The sequence below is a fragment of the Gordionus sp. m RMFG-2023 genome, chromosome 1 (genome assembly GCF_954871325.1).
Source record: "Gordionus sp. m RMFG-2023 chromosome 1, tfGorSpeb1-WG-v2, whole genome shotgun sequence".
NCBI classification, from domain to species: Eukaryota; Metazoa; Nematomorpha; class Gordioida; order Chordodea; family Parachordodidae; genus Gordionus; species Gordionus sp. m RMFG-2023.
Window position 1 is genome coordinate 32965114 of NC_088775.1, and position 18289 is coordinate 32983402.

General features: G+C 25.7%; 1 protein-coding gene across 1 annotated transcript in view; it reads right to left on the reverse strand.

Annotated features, from left to right (window-relative positions):
• Window positions 1-18289, reverse strand: part of LOC135931394 (spectrin alpha chain-like) — a 93204-nt gene that overhangs the window by 40836 nt on the left and 34079 nt on the right. The window contains exons 21-30 of the mRNA XM_065468466.1: window positions 16120-16277; window positions 15482-15680; window positions 15237-15344; window positions 12819-12910; window positions 12535-12679; window positions 11976-12157; window positions 7360-7459; window positions 6865-7013; window positions 6461-6674; window positions 6030-6314 (exon numbers count right to left, since the gene is read on the reverse strand). Coding sequence (XP_065324538.1) covers window positions 6030-6314; window positions 6461-6674; window positions 6865-7013; window positions 7360-7459; window positions 11976-12157; window positions 12535-12679; window positions 12819-12910; window positions 15237-15344; window positions 15482-15680; window positions 16120-16277 — 1632 coding nt within the window. The remainder of the gene's footprint in view (window positions 1-6029; window positions 6315-6460; window positions 6675-6864; window positions 7014-7359; window positions 7460-11975; window positions 12158-12534; window positions 12680-12818; window positions 12911-15236; window positions 15345-15481; window positions 15681-16119; window positions 16278-18289) is intronic.

Sequence of the window (18289 nt, forward strand, 5' to 3'; positions counted from 1 at the left end):
TGAAACATTTAAGGTGGATAATTTGTTAGAGTGGTGGGCGGCTCATCAAAGCGAATTTCCAATAGCAAAATTGACAAACCGGGTATTGGCAATTCCTGCTTCTGTGAGCGGAATTTTTCCACTACTGGGAGAATTCTTGAAGAAAGAAGAAGTAATCTTCAAGATATGCTTCTCTTTCTTCATGATAATTTGTGAATTTTTATATCTTTCTTGAGTATAGGGTTTCGTCAATCATGCTGGTTTTTTACTTTGCAAACTGTCAAATATTTATTGCATTTATTATATTTACCTCGAGTCATGAAAGTTTTTAATCCAACATTTTTCATTATCTTTTTTTACAATATTATATATTACAATTATCTTCTTTTGTTAAAAATTTATATTATAAAATAAATTATATTAATATTGTGCAATTAGATTATATTTTCAAAATACTATTTATTATACATGTATTTTTTTAAATAGCGATTTCCCAAAATATTTTCCATTTTTATAAATTAAATATTCGTTTTATTTATTTTAAATGCAATATAAAATATTATATATGCTCAAAATATTATTACCAATTTTATGAATTTTAGTTTTATTTTTATAAATGCAATATAAAATATAGTATATGCTCAAAATATCATTTTTATAAATAACAGTTTTATAATTTTTATAAATTCAATATAATTTTCTCAAAATATTAGCTTTTTACATGTATTTTTTAAATAATAAGCGATAATACTCGCTGAAAAATAAGGTAAAATACCTCATAGGTGAATTTTTGTATACACCAGGTCGAATATAATTTTAAAAAATTCCGAGCCGTGAAATTTTTTTTTAAAAATATCCGGGCAGGGCCTTAAATTTTTAAATCCGGGCCGGGCCGTAAAAAATTTTTTAAAAAAATATGCGGGCCGGGCCGGGCCTAAAAAATTTAAAACAGAGCCGGGCCGTGCAAATGGTACCTCTGCAGGTCTCTGGAAAATGTTAAAATAAGTTAGTGAAGATGTACCAAAGTGACAATTGTCATAATCGTAGTTTTTAAAGTTTTTTGACGTAAATAGGCTAAAATAAGTATTGATAATATGTTAAAATAAAAATTTAGTGAAGATGTATCATAGATAAGGAACACTTTTCATAATCGTTATTTTTAAGTTTTTTGAAGCAAATGGGTTAAGTGCTATAATTAATTTTATAGGTTAAGAAATTAAAATACAAATATTTATTTTTTGTTAAGCTAAAGATAATTTGATTAATAAATAATCAATTATTAACTCGACATTTTTTTTCTATTTTTTCATAAAATTTGATGTAAATATTAATAGATTTTTTTATTAAATTTTTTTAAAGGTGATTTTTATTCATATTATGTGTTGTTTAAGTATTCTTAAATGTGGTTTTTGTAAATAATTAATTTATGAGATAGCAGAAGAGGTGTTATTTGCATGACCATAATTTTTTAAATAAAATTTCGTCCCGGTTCCTTTTTTTAAAAAAAAATTAGGCCTAGCCAAAATTTTTAGTCCTGTATTTTTTAATGTTGTTTTATGTTAAATATGTTATCAATACTTATTTTAGCCTATTTACGTCAAAAAAATTCAAAAAACTTTAAAAACTACGACTATGACAATTGTCACTTATCTATGATACATCTTTACTAAATTTTTATTTAAACATGTTATCAATACTTAGTTTAGCCCATTTACGTCAAAAAAATTTAAAAAACTTTAAAAATAACGATTATGACAATTGTCACTTTTCTACGGTACATCTTCACTAAATTTAATTTAAACATGTTATCAATACTTATTTTAATATTTTTCGTCAAAAAAATTAAAAATTAAGATTATGACAATTGTCACTTATCAATGATACATCTTCACTAAATTTTATTTAAACATGTTATCAATACTTATTTTAACATATTTTCGTCAAAAAAATTTAAAAAACCTTAAAAATAACGATTATGATAATTGTCATTTTTATACGGTACATCTTCACTAAATTTAATTTAAACATGTTATCAATACTTATTTAAACATATTTTCGTCAAAAAAATTCAAAAAACTTTAAAAATAACGATTATGACAATTGTCACTTTTCTATGGTACATCTTCACTAAATTTTTATTTAAACATGTTATCAATACTTATTTTAATCTATTTTCGTTAAAAAAATTTAAAAAAACTTTAAATAACGATTATGACAATTGTCACTTTTTTATGGTACATCTTTACTAAATTTTCATTTAAACATGTTATTAATACCAGGGTTGGGCAGTATCGCGGATATTTGTATCTAAGATACAAGATACTTTTATATCTTGTATCTTTTTTAAAATTTTGTAAAGTATCTTGTATCCAGTATCTAAGATACATATTATTTAAAAGTATTTGTATCTTAATCAACTTTGTATTCAAAAAGATACAGATACTTTAAAAAAAATTATATTGGTTAATTTAAATAGTATTAAAATTTAAAATGATATTGTTTTAAGATTTAAATGAAAAATTTAATCAAAATTTAGATATTTTAAGATAATTTTTGATATATGACGTTGGTCGTCATATAGCAATTTGCTAACAATTAGAACTACCATATTTAAATCGTTTTATATCTGTCTATTTTAAAATTATGGAATAAGAAAATAGAATAATATGATCTTCGTCTTCAGATGATTCTTCAACCGAAAATTATAACAATAAATTTAAACTAAGCATACTTAATGGCAAATTTTTTGAAGTACTTCAAGATGATCATAATAAGGAAATTCATCGTGACTTTGGTATTGACGAAAAAGTTATAGCAACTGTTACAGATAATGGCTCTAACTTTAAGAAAGCTTTCAAGGAGTTTGGATATTCTATGGAAGCTGTAGAGAATGACTTTGACATCAATGATGATGAATGTATAGAATTCGAAATCATTGAAAGTATTATTTAATACTTCTTTAAAATTTATTATGATATTGTAAATTTAGTAAAAAATTTTATTCAAATAAAATTATTTATTTGATTATTTAAGGGTCTAAAGAAGCCTCAATAACATTGCCTCAACACATTCGTTGTTTGTGCCATACGATAAGTCTAATTGCCACAACAGATGTCGAGAGAGATATTAAGGATTCTCCTAACATTTCTAAAATTCATCATCCTGCAATAGCTAAATGTACTAAGCTATGGAATGCAAATAATAGGCAAAACTGCAGAACTTATCAAAGCAGTTTTAGGAAAACAATTAGTTACACCTTGTTGCACTTGATGGAATAGTTTGTATGATAGTCTTCATTAAAATTTAAAGGCGAACTTCCTAAATTATGTCAAAAACTAGAATTTCCTAAATTAAGAGATATTGAAATTCAATATTTAGAAGAATATTGCAATATAATGGTCCCATTGGCTATAGCGATTGACAAAATACAGAGTGAAATCAACTGCTATTATGGAGAATCAGCTCCAATTTTAAATGTCGTTAAAAAAAATTTAATTCAAACCAATCTACAATTTTGCAAACCATTAGCTATTGCCATAGAAAATTATTTAAATAAAAGATTTAAAAATATATATGATTTTGATAACAATTTTAAAAGTGCATTTTTGGCAACTATTTCTCATCCCTATTTTAAAAATCGTTGGATTGATGGTGAAAAAGAAAAAAATACCTTCATGATTTGGTTACATGAAATTTTAATTGTTTTTAAAAATAATATTGAAATTAATACTTCAACAAATCTTCAATTGATGAAGATGATGATTACTTTTGCCTTAAAAGTACCACATCCAATTCTAATAATTCAATAAATGATATTGAAATAGAGGTCCTAAATTATATGAAAGATGACAGGCGGAGTATAAATATGTTAAATAGTTATAAATATATAAAAGAAATATTTATTAAATATAACACAATATTACCCTCCTCAGCCCCCTTTGAAAGATTATTTAGCCTTGCTAATATGGTTAATAGACCAAATCGTCAAAGATTAAGCGATAAATCATTTGAAAAATTAATAATATTAAAAAATAATGCTGATATATAATGCTGATATATAATGCTGATATATAATGCTGATTTATTATTATTTACTAATTATATAATTATTAAATGGAATATCGCATTATCTTTTAATTTGTTATTTTCTACAATTTATTTTAAATATTTTTTTATAAATTTATATTATAAATAAGAAAATAAAGCTTTATACATTTTGATTTTGACTATTTAAAGTTTTTTTAAAAAGTAACTTGTATCTTAGATACTTTTTTTTAAAAAAATACAAGTATCTTGTATCTTATATCTTATTGAAATTTTTCTAAAGTATCTTGTATCTTAAATACAAAATTTAATAAAGTATCTGTATCTGTATCCGAATACAATTTTCTGAAAATTTGCCCAACCCTGATTAATACTTATTTTAATCTATTTTGGTCAAAAAAAATCAGAAAACTTTAAAAATAACGATTATGACAATTGTCACTTTTTTAAGGTAAATCTTCACTAAATTTTATTTAAATATGTTATGAATACTTATTTTAACATATATTCGTCAAAAAAATTCAAAAAACTTTAAAAATAACGATTATGACAATTGTCACATTAAAATATTATCCTTAAAAAAATTATATAAAATAACATCAAAAAAGTTTAATATAAATATTTTTAAAAAATTATTTTAAAAAAACACCTCATTTAATAAAAAATAGATAATTTTACAAAATTGATAAAAAAAAATTATAAAAGATTTCACCTAAAAGATTGTTTTTTTATCTAATAAAATTTACAATATAATTCCTCAATAAAGATTTATTTAAAAAGAAGATTGTGAAAATCACTAATATATTATATTAAAAAGAATATTACATTTTTACAATAGCAGGATATTATTTTTTTTTATTAAAAAACATTAAATAAATAAATTTATTTTCATTTCAAAATAAAACAATATAAATAAAAAATATTAAATCATATCATGTTTATTTGTTGATAATAATAAAATATAAAAATAAATTATTTTACTAAAATAAATAAATAATAATTAATGCTAGGCATCGATGCAGAATTTTTGACTAATTTATTTTAGCCAATTTTTAGGCTTAGCCGATATATTCACCTAAAATCTCGGCTAAGCCGTTTTATAGTCGGCTAAAATTAGCCGATTACGCAACACTAGATCTAGGCAAGTATATTAATGTAGACTATACTATTGTTTTTTTATTCATTCTATGTTAATAAGCAGAATCTAGTATAAACCTAAATTAGGCAAGATAAGATTTTTAAAAAAAGGAAAAGCGAAAAGAAGAATAAGAGAAAATACAATAACAAAGAGATAAAAATCGTCGCGTGTGTTAATTAATTTTGTGACCACATATTGAATCCTCTAATGAAAAGTTATCACTATGGCCTGTGGCCACTATCTTCTTTTTATTGAAAAGTGTGTATTTACAAACATTATGAAACCATAAATATTTTAGCATTCATGTCAAACCCACTTCCTTTTGAAAGGTGGTATGGAAACTGGGATATTCAACATAACCTAACCTTATATGAGAATTTTGTCCAGCCATTCTATATTGTAAATTACGGAGAAGAAACATTTTTTCTTCCACAGACCGCAAATTGTTTAATTTCAATAAGATCGTTTTTCTAAATTGATAATCACCATTTATATACACATCTCGTAGATATTATAATTATAAACTTATAGTGATTGAGAACAGGTCTAACAAGATCGAACAAGATCATATCCAATTATGACCAAAATAAACCTACCATAAATAAGATGTATATAATGATTAAATGAGACTTAGAAATGATGAAAACTGTTTTAAAAAATCCTCAGAATATTATTTATCTGTTAAATTATTCGTCGACATTTTGCAATTGATGCTGAGACATTTGTTAAATCGCTTGCACATACATTCTATCTTCTCATATAATTAAGATCTAAGGTTAAAAAAAGGGCACTTAAATTTAAAGCTAACTTAGTACATGTAGTTTAAAATCATGCAACATCCCATATAATCCAATATATTTATATTAACTTCAATAGATGTAGGGTCTACGAGCAGGAGCGAGGGTTCCGTCCCACTACCGGCTACTGTGGCGGCCTTTTCGGCTAACCAAGTCTCGATTTCATCAGCATCGCGGCTAAACTGTTGTAGGGTGCGGCATTCGTTCAACTCGGCCCGCTTGTGGATCAGGGCTCGTTTAAGTGAGGCCCAGCGATTGAGTACATCGCGACGGCGCCTATCTACCGCGGGACCATCATAGTGGCCAAGTGAAACAAGATGGTCAGCAAAGTGCTCCAGGTTAGCCATCTTTTCTTCCTGTTAACATAAAAAGGACAATGAACATTAAAATATTACTTTTTAATTTTATCATTGGTTCCTTTTAGTTTATCCCCTTACAATTTTTTATTTCATTTACTCCATTCATTTAACTTCCTTTAAAATCTCTCCAGATTACAACAAACCTGGACGTTGATAGCCTTGTCAAAATCTTCGTGCTTCTTAATTAGTGATTCGACAGCGTCGGCCATGTTGGCGTCCTCTTCCGCGGCGGAGGTAGTGGATGACTTGAGGAAAGTCTCACGCGATGTCATCCAATTCTCGGCAAGCTCGCAGTCGCGGAAAAAAAGCTGACTCTCCAGGCATTGGTCTAAAATCTGACGTTTTTTAAGCCATTCCCTGTGAATCAAATGATAATTAGCATAAGAATAAAATTAGATTGAAAAATCAATAAATTGAATTAGAACCTATGTATAACATATTTCACTTTTAATAGTTATTAAAAAAAATAGTACTTCTTAAAAACAAAAATAAGATGACGGGAATATAACTGTTTAAAATATACACATTTATAGGAATGTTAAATAACTGTTCAAGAGTTTTGCGAGATCCCTCAAGACTTCTGAGGGCGCTCTCGATGGAGGGTGATTCATAATGGGAGCGGTGGAGCAGTTTGTTACCGAAAACATTGTAAGCGTCGAAAGCAGGCTGTCTGGCCTCTATTTGGTTCCTGTAATCCTGTTAAGTAATAAAGTTGATATTTGAGATGAGATTTATATTATATTCAGAGGGTAAGAAAATAGGAGGTTCAAAATTTGAGTGATTTCACGTCTATATCAAAAAATTGATAAAAATTATAATATCACTCTTAAAAATATTAAGATTCAAAATTAAATACTAAAATCCATGAGTACGATTAGATTTCAAGCTAACGAAATTATAATCTCATAGATCTTAATCCTTTTATTCATTTTTCTTTGAAAATCCGGTACTGTTTGGGATTAAAATGTAGCTACTACTATTGATTGCTAACATTAGGAGATAAATTTATTTTATTATTTTTTTAAGAAAGTCCTAAACTAACCATATGTTTTTCAAGCAACATTTCGGCGGCTGTCACGTCATTGACAGGTTCAAACGCGGAAAATTGATTCTTCATGTGGTTGATCCATGAATTAAGATCGCTTTAAAAAAATATGATAGAATAAAATACATATCAAGTTTTTTTTAAATGACTGGTGTGATATTTTATTAACACCTAAATTGTAAAATCTATTATAATTAGTGTTGCGTACTTAATTTTAGCCGACTATAAAACGGCTTAGCCGAGATTTTAGGTAAATAAATTGGCTAAGCCAAATTAAGCTAAGTCTAAAAATCGGCTAAGCCTAAAAATCGGTTAAGCCTAAAAATGGGCTATGCCTAAAAATTGGCTAAGCCTAAAAATTGGCTAAGCCTAAAAATTGGCTAAGCCTAAAAATTGGCTAAGCCTAAAAATTGGCTAAGCCTAAAAATTGGCTATAATAAAGTCAAAAATTCTGCATCGATGCCTAGCATTAATTATTTTTATTTATTTTAGTAAAATAATTTATTTTATTTAATGTAAATATTTTATTAAAATCAACAAATAAACATATGATTGAATATTTTTTATTTATATTGTTATATTTTGAAATGAAAATAATTTATTAGTGATTTTCACAATCTTCTTTGTAAATACATCTTTTATTGAGAAATTATATTGTAAATTTTATTAGATAAAAAAACAATCTTTTAGGTGAAATCTTTTTTAATTACTTTTTATCTATTTTTTTTTAAATGAGGTGTTTTTTTAAAAAAATATTTATATTAAACTTTTTTGATGTTATTTTATATGATCTTTTTAAGGATAATATTTTAATGTGACAATTGTCATAATCGTTATTTTCAAAGTTTTTTGAATTTTTTTGACGAAAATATGTAAAAATAATTATTGATAACATGTTTAAATAAAATTTAGTGAAGATGTACCGTAGAAAAGTGACAATTGTTATAATCGTTATTTTTAAAGTTTTTTGATTATTTTTGACGAAAATAGATTAAAATAAGTATTGATAACATGTTTAAAATTTAGTTAAGATGTACCGTAGAAAAGTGACAATTGTCATAATCGTTATTTTTAAAGTTTTTTGAATTTCTTTGACGAAAATAGATTAAAATAAGTATTGATAACATGTTTATATAAAAATTTAGTGAAGATGTACCATAGAAAAGTGACAATTGTCATAATCGTTATTTTTAAAGTTTTTTGAATTTTTTTGACGAAAATATGTTTAAATACGTATTGATAACATGTTTAAATTAAATTTAGTGAAGATGTACCGTAAAAAAGTGACAATTGTCATAATCGTTATTTTTAAAGTCTATTTAATTTTTTTGATGAAAATATGTTAAAATAAGTATTGATAACATGTTTAAATAAAATTTAGTGAAGATGGACCATAGATAAATGACAATTGTCATAATCGTAGTTTTTAAAGTTTTTTGACGTAAATAGGCTAAAATAAGTATTGATAACATATTTAACATAAAACAACAATAAAAAAATGCAGGACGGGCCGGCACTGAATATATAAAGTACGGACTAAAAATCCTGGCCAGGCCTAATTATTTTTAAAAAAAGGAGCCGGGAAGAAATTTTATTTTAAAAATTAGGGTCATGCAAATAACACCTCTACTGCTACCTCATAAATTGATTATTTACAAAAACCACATTTAAAAATTCATAAACAACACTTAATATGAATAAAAATCACCTTTAAGAATATTTAATAAAAAAAATTTATTAATATTTACATCAAACTTTATGGAAAAATAAAAATGTCGAGGATTATTTATCAATCAAATTATCTTTAACTTAAAAAAAAAATATTTGTATTTTAATTTCTTAACCTATAAAATTAATTATAGCACTAATTTTAACCCATTTTCTTCAAAAAATTTTAAAAATAACGATTATGACAATTGTCGATTATCTAGAGTACATCTTCACTAAATTTTATTTAAACATCTTATCAATACTTATTTTAGCCTATTTACGTCAAAAAAATTCAAAAAACTTTAAAATCTACGATTATGACAATTGTCACCTATATATGGTACATCTTTACTAAATTTTATTTAAACATGTTATCAATACTTATTTTAATCTATTTTCGTCAAAAAAAATTAAAAAACTTTAAAAATAACGATTATGACAATTGTCACTTTTCCACGGTACATCTTCACTAAATTTTATTTAAACATGTTATCAACACTTATTTTAATCTATTTTCGTCAAAAAAATCTAAAAATTTTAAAAATAACGATTATGACCATTGTCACTTTTCTATGGTACATCTTCACTAAATTTTATTTAAACATGTTATCAATACTTATTTTAATCTATTTTCGTCAAAAAAAATCAAAAAACTTTAAAAATAACGATTATATGACAATTGTCAAATTAAAATATTATCCTTAAAAAGATCATATAAAATAACATCAAAAAAGTTTAATATAAATATTTTTTAAAAATTATTTTAAAAAAAACATCTCATTTAATAAAAAATAGATAATTTTACAAAATTGATAAAAAAAAAAATTATAAAAGATTTCACCTAAAAGATTGTTTTTTTATCTAATAAAATTTACAATATAATTCCTCAATAAAAGATGTATTTACAAAGAAGATTGTGAAAATCACTAATATATTATATTAAAAAGGATATTACATTTTTACAATAGCAGCATATTATTTTTTTTATTAAACAAAATATAACAATATAAATAAAATATATTAAATCATATCATGTTTATTTGTTGATAATAATAAAATATTTACATTAAATATAAATAAAATAAATTGTTTTACTAAAATAAATAAATAATAATTAATACTAGCATCGATGCAGAATTTTTGACTAATTTATTTTAGTCAATTTTTAGGCTTAGCCGATTTTTAGGCTTAGGCGTAGTTTTTAGCCGATTACGTAACACTAATTATAATAATCTTCAAAAAACGTCAATCAAATATAGCCAATAATATTTTTTTTAAAAATATTTCGCCAATAGTTTTCTTTTAAATATTTGTCCAATGATAATCATAATAGCAAATTTAAGCCAATAATAATTCTACCACATAACGACATAAAATCCAAATAAGCAGCTGCATTTTTGACCATTTAAGAAGTAAAAATTTTATCAAAGGTAACAAATAATAATATATAATCATCTTATTTATATCTAGATTATAACTTGCCAACTTTACAATAAATAAATGGGTTGCTTCTAATGAGTTTAACAATGAAAAAGAATTTCCAAATAAACAGTTGCATTATTGACCATTTAAGAAGTAAAAACCACTGCCATATCCATATCCATATCCTTTTATTTTACATTTTTTATATAAACGTTTATAATATTTAATTTCGATAACCTACCTTTCATATAATAAAAAATTAATAGCTTATCTATATATTAGATTTTAATTCAATAATAATCTAAGTCTTTGTCTATATTAAGCATTTTGATCAAATTTAATAAATTTTATTTTATGTTTTTAAAAATATAGGGGTGATTTGAACCAAATTGATTTTAACTATTAAAATATTAAAGGATTTTCTATATATTAAATTTTAATTCTATAATAATCTAAGTCTTTGTCTATATTAAGCATTTTGATCAAATTTAATAAATAAAATTTTATTTGATATTTTTAAAAATATCGGGGTGATTTAAATCAAAATGATTTTAACTTGCCAACTTTACAAAAAATAAATGGGTTGCTTTTAATGAGTTTAACAATGAAAAAGGATATATATTCACTATGTCTTAATGTTAAATTCAATTCAAATCCAAATAAACAGATGCATTTTTGACCATTTACGAAGTAAAAATTACTGCCATATCCATATATGAAATAATATTTCACTTTTATTTTACATTTTTTATATAAACGTTTATAATATTTAGTTTCTATTAAATTGTATGTATAAATTTTAGCAGGCCTCAGACTTATTTTATTTATGAAAGTACTAAATTGTAATTACAATTTATATGATTTATTTTAGATAGATATTCCTGCACAACAATCATTGGTACAAGAACATTATTGTGGTTTGCTCAACACTAAGTGCCAATGTTATGATTAAATTTTTCTTTTCAAGCGTAAAGTTAAGATACCATCAATCAGATATATCCCTTTTTTAGAAGACTTTTTATCAAATCCTAACAATGAATTTCATTCACATCTATCATTGAATAAAGGAGAAAATTCTAATTCCTCGTCATTTTTGACGGGATAACAGCTAGTATCATAATAATTACTAATACCTTGGCGGAATGAATACAGGAAGAGCATGCTCCAAAATAAGCCATTTTATATATACATATAAAATAAATACTTTTGCTGCACGTAAACAAATAGTAAGAACGTTGTTGAAATATTAAAGCGGAAAAAAAGATAAATAGAAGAAATATTATTATTTTCTTCTATTTAAAATATATCGAAAGTATTCGATGACACTAATTGTAAGTAAGTAAATATAGTTAATATATGGAGGGGGGGGGGGCAAGACAAAAGGAAAGAAAATTTTATGAGTAATCAATGCTGTTGAAATTTAGAGTTTAAAGGTTTGTGAAATGGGAAAGTAGGGTATAAGGAAAGAAAGGAAAAATCACTTGTATTCATCTAAGAATTTGTGAAAATCGTAGGAATCCTGGAGTTTTGTGTCATGATCAGAGGCTTTGCGAGTCAGTGTGTTCCAGGCACTGTTGATGCCGCCCATTTGGGCCGTAATCTCGTCCACATTCTCCGGGTGACTTTTGATCAATCTCAGTGAGGTGTCCTCCAAATGGTTAATCTTTGAATAAATGATAATATAATCAAATATTTTATCCTGTGGTGCTAGAGCGGAACTGTATTCGTAAAAATAAAAAGTCCTTTTTTTCTCGTTTAAGATAAAATCTTTATTAAATTTTAAAGTGCAGGTTAGAAAAAATATAAAAAAGAATTGTTTCGATATATTTTCTTTTGGCTAAGCGGATTTTAAAAAACGAATAAGAAATATAAAATATAAAATAGGTAGAAAGCATTCCTTATATTTATATCAATTCCTATTTATGTATAGATTAAACCAATCAACCCATAAACACGTTTAGCGTAAAATCTGTCTTTTCATTCTAATTTTGTAATTTCTACTAAAACTCTGCAAGCTATTCAAATATTGTATTGGGCTACTCGTTCTCCTAGCGCGTTGAGATCCCTTGAAAACCCTTCTTGCTTTTTCTGAAGCCCTTTTACGGAAGAGAGATCGGTGCCATAATCCTCGTTGTCCAAAATCTCCATTTTTTCTTCTATCCACTCCAAAGTGTCGTTTGTGTCCCTATATTATAAGTTAAAATTTAAAGTCAGCTTTGGATATTGGATAAAATATAAAAGAAGTTATCAAACGGCCTAAATAAAATTTTAGTTAATATATCTCTAATTGGCTACTATTTAATTAATATGTTAACAAATTAAACCTGTGGAATCTTTGGACCTCGTGAGCAGTCCTCAATACCTCGGATCTTTCGTTGGTAGCTTGCTTCATTTGTTCCCATTTAGTGTTCAAATCCTACCATTTTAATAACGATTGCGAAAAGAGATTATTGGAATATTCGAAAACAAATGAAATATATATAATATATAAACAATATTAAATATAAATATAATTTTATCTTGGGTATGGCTAATTTATTCGCGAGGAAATATTTTTTATAGAATTAGCATGGGCGTAATGTAGTGTGTCAACCGGCTCGATATGAGTGGATTTTTAAAAACGGCTAACTCAATATTTTAGCCAGGAAATGATTGCTTAAGCCTAAGAATTTAGCTAATAAATCTCCAAACCTTTGCCATCTATGAGAAAAATCTTTAGGCTTGTGTAACATTTTTCTGGAAAAAATATTGAGTTAATCTTTTTTAAAAATCCATATCGAGCCTTTCAGCAACACTATATGGGCCGCCAATTTTTTTATATTATAAAATAAATTAAAAACTAATAGACTTCAAAACAATGAATTGAAATATGATTAATTAATTATTCGATAATATTTCTTCATTAGTATAGAGGATTCTGCGTTGTTTTCGAACAGAAACCCCTATTGTGAAAGCACAAAATACGTAAACAACATTTAATAAAAATATATTTTCTACTCATTCAATTCGAACACCATATAAATAAAATGTCAATACCCCTATTTTTACCGCTCTTTCGAACAAATTCTCAAAAACGAACATTTAATAAAAAAATAATTTTTTACATTTAAACTTAATTTATTCATTAAAAGTCAGCGGAATATTAAAAAATATTAATTTATTTACTTAAAATAATTTCGTGCATATAAAAATATATTCATAAAATAATCGAAATAATTTTAAAAAAATCATTTATAGCTAAATAATATATATATATTACATATGAAATTTTTTTTAATCATTATTTTAATAATTTTTGAACTCTTGCCTAAGCAAAGATTATTCCTTCAATTTAATAACTAATTTTCTTTTTTCATCATTCATTTTAAAAAATATTTATAATAAGTAAATATTCATCAATAAGATATGTTCCTTTCAAGTTCTAGATCCACATGCGATTTACATTTTTTAATAATTTTTTTATATCAATGAACAAATTTTCTTTTAGTGTTTTTAAGATGACATGATGATGGTATTTTTAGAAAATAAAAGTATTTAATGCCATTCTTTTAAACCTCCTTCACTAGAAGAATTTGATTCTATATTATTTTCTAAATCCTATAAGAATCACAACTTTCTTTTTATTCAAAAATAAGTTTATAGATATCTTTCTCCTTTTTTTTTAAATAAAATAAAACTTACTTTATATAATATTTTTATGCGACAACAATTGATGCACAAAATTATTTTAAGTAAATCAAATGTATTTAGAAATTTTAAAAATAATTTTATAGATATTCTGCTGACTTTTAATGAATAAATATGTTTAATGTTTAAAAAATTTTTTTTAATAAAAGCTAGTTTTAAATGAGAATTTGTTCGAAAGAACGGTAAAAATAGGGGTAATGACATTTTGTTATTTTTTTGTATAATTCCAATGAATTACATTTTTATTTTATTTACATTTCTGAATATATTTATATTTAAAAAAAATGATAAAACACTAAAAAATTAAAATATGCATAAAAATATATAAAATTACTATAAAAATAAATATATAATATAAGTATCGGAGGTTCTAAAAAGAGGTTAATTTAATAATGAATATGTACCTAAAAAACAAGTATAATTGTGTTTAAAAATTTATAGTTGAAGTTTTTGTTTAAGAGATATGGATTAGCGATTTTCGTTTGTTATAAATTTTCCGCGATAAAATTTTTTAAAAAAATATGTAGACTGGGAAAAATTGCTGTTAGTTGATATGACTATTGGCTAATATATAGTTATTTAATTTTGAATATTAATTAATTTTTCCCGCAATTAAAGGGGTTTGAATTAATTGATGAAGGAAAGGAGGAGACGCAGGTTGCGTCCCAAATAAGGGATTTCCCGTTGGACCAGGGGTACAGGTTAAACCGTCAGGTCTGAGGCCGTCCTGTAATGAAAGGTTGGTTGGTTCGATGATGTTGGGTATTTTAGCCTTATTAAAAGCGTTATGGATAATTTTAATTGCTTTATGCCGGAGATGGCGACCTTGTCTGTGGGTGCAATTTAGGTCATGTCGGGCGTTAGGTAGAACGGGCAAGTTGCATTGAGAACAAAATATAAAAAATGTTGTTTACGTATTTTCTTGCTCTCGTAATAAGAGTTTCTGTTTGAAAAGAACAACAAACCCTGTATCTTTAACAATTTAAAACACGCATATCCTTTTCCATTTTTTTAATTTATTCCCCAATTTCATCTTACATCCCCATTGAGCCAACCTGAACTTGTGATTTAATATTGGCGGCAGCTTCGGCTTGGCCCATGCCTTGAAGCTTGGAAGCAACCTCGTTCATTTCAATCAGCCGTATCTCGTTGGCTTTCATATCCTATTCACGTGTATTTTTGTTAAATGACATAATAAATATGTGTAAATTATAAATTTATAGGATTACGAGAAAACCTTGTAGTTAGCCTAAATAAGCAATATATTTTTTATAAAAGGTAATTTTGTAAGGAAATGTACTTTTTGAAAATCATCGAACCGTTTTTGGAGGACCTCAACTTGTTCCAGGTCCTCTCCGACCTCGCGGGCGGCGGCCGTGACCTCTTGCCTTGATATCCAATCCGATAAAGTGGCCGCTTCGCGCACCACGCGAAATGCCTCTAAGGCTCTCTCGAGTCCCGCCCGACGATCGCTAGCTAGATTCATGAGCTCGTTGTATCTGTATGAATTAAAAATTTAAGAGGAAAGAATTTTTTTTTATAGCAAACTGTTGATATTCTACATTAATATATTTATGGTCTAGTTATGTTGAACATCAATTTTTATTTAAATCATATTATAATTACATTGTATTATATCAAAAAAATATTTTAATTAAATTACATTATGTTTCTTAAGGGTAAATCCAAAAATACGATAATTTAATATGTAATTTAATGCTCCTAAGATCGGGATAATATTTGATCTCTCAAATTTTTAATGTTGAGCACTTTATGAACCAAAAGTTTAATTAATCAACTAAAACTAACCAGAGCAAAAACGATGGCAACTTCTTATAATATTCTTAATAATAATATATTCAAGCAAAAAATTAGCGCCCCGAATATAATATTATATACAATACTAAATGTTTAGAAATGTATGATTTTATTTATTACTGTTGTTCGATCTGTTTCTCCCTGATAGCTATGATGTCCTGGTCACCAAGAGCTGAACCATCTCCAACACCGCTCTTGGGCAGGTTCGAATCTATCTTTTTGACATAGCCAGCAGGCACGAATCCTTGTCTGTCGTTAATTTCCACTTTCCACCAATCCTGAATTCACAAAATTTAAAAGTATGCGAAAATAGGTGAAATATTTTTAAATGATAAAATATTCGCATTTTATCGCCTAATTAGATTTAAAATAAGTATAATTTGCAGGAAAGAAATAAGGTATAATATTTTTAGAAAATATCTCCAAAAATATATAATATATAGGTAGACAGGAATATTTCCATAAGGTGACAACAAATTTACCTGATATTACAAATTGTATCACACAATATAAAATTATGATTGGTGGTTATTTTACTCATAACTTCCCCTATTCTAATTAAGTCCATATCTAAACAATTAGTGTTAATGTGAGTTTTTCCAACATCCCTGATATTTTATATTCAGCCTAGTAAATTTTTGGCCTGGTTTTTTCTTATCAAAGTTTCATTTCTATAAAATAGTTTATAAGATATAAATATTTTTTTGACTGATTGTTCGTAAATGCCAACGCTCATTAAAACTAACTAAATAAATATATTTTGCAAAAATTGTAAAACAGTATCACGTTTAAATCAGTTTTTTTATATGTAAAATGTTTAATAATAAATTGTGGCGATTTACCGATATTTAAAATTGAATACATGGGTTTTCTTGATTTTTTATGTGAAAATTATAAATTATATATAGTTATCCTTTTAGTTATTTTTAGAAAAACTATAATTTTATAAAAATTATAAATTGTTGTTTTAAAAATAAGAGTTTCATTAATCCCATTCATGAAATTTTTTCCCCAACGGAGTTGAGATTGTAAATGCAATACAACAAATAAAGTTAATCTGTTTTGTAATTTAGTATATTGGCGACGAAGGATTCTCTTATTATGAACAAAGAAGAAAAACCAACTACTGTAATTGGTAAAAGTGATGAATCCAACATTCTAATTAAAAAGAGTGAATAAAGTAAATTTTAAGTGAAACGGACAATGGTAATCGATCTAAAAAGATTTGAAGCAATAAATATAAATAACTCAAGCAAAATTTGATAAACAACACAATATTCAAGACTATATTGAATATATAGATGATGTTTTGGAGATAAGGGGATTATTGGTGGATAAGGAAACCAAGAAAAAAATATTATTTGCATACATGGGGATTAGTAATTTGGCAGAGATGAGGTCATTTATATACCTAAGAATTTTCTAGGGAACTAAATTATGATGAAATAGTAGAAATAGGTAAGGCAGTTTTTAGACCCACTAGAACTCTATTTAGTTCTAGAATTAAGTTGATTCAAATAGAAAGCGGGGAATGTGAAACAGTTGCTCAATTTTCAGGGCGGCTTAAAATGACACAAGTGTATAAATTTGAATCAGACCTGGGTGAGAGATTAAGAGATCAGATGGTGGCAGGAATAAAAATGGCAGCATTGAAGAAAGATATTCGCACCAGATTTCCAGATGGAATAAATGACTTGGGATAAAAGGTGAGTTTTCAACAAGTTTTAAATATGGCTTTGGCAATGGAAATAGGTGAGAATGAAGTTACAAAAATGTTAATTAACCTAAGTGTTGTAACTATAAAAAATAAATATATATATTTTCTTAAATTTTTAAAATTATTTATTATACGTGAAAATTTTTTTACTTTTAGTTCTTTATAAATGTTGAAAAAAAATAAAGAAATTGTATTTAAACTAAATTTAAGGAATATATCAATTAAAAAGGAAACAAACTAAAATAAATAGAAATATATTAATGGTGCCTGTTAAACCAGGATTTTTCGTACCTGTATAAGTGCGGTTATTATAAAAAAAGAAAAATATTTTTTTAATTCATTCTGTGACAAGTTCACATCTTAGAAGAAAACAAATCAGAAGAGAATTAAATTCTAGGACAGTTACTATAGATTATTCTCATTAGGATATACAGTTGATGAAAGAGACAACGTCTACAACAATGATCAGGGCGCTAAGGAAATTCTTCGTATATTTTGGAACGTCAAGACAAATTGTGTCAGATAATGGCCTTCAGTCGGGAGAATTTCGAAGATTCTGTTTAGAGAAAAATA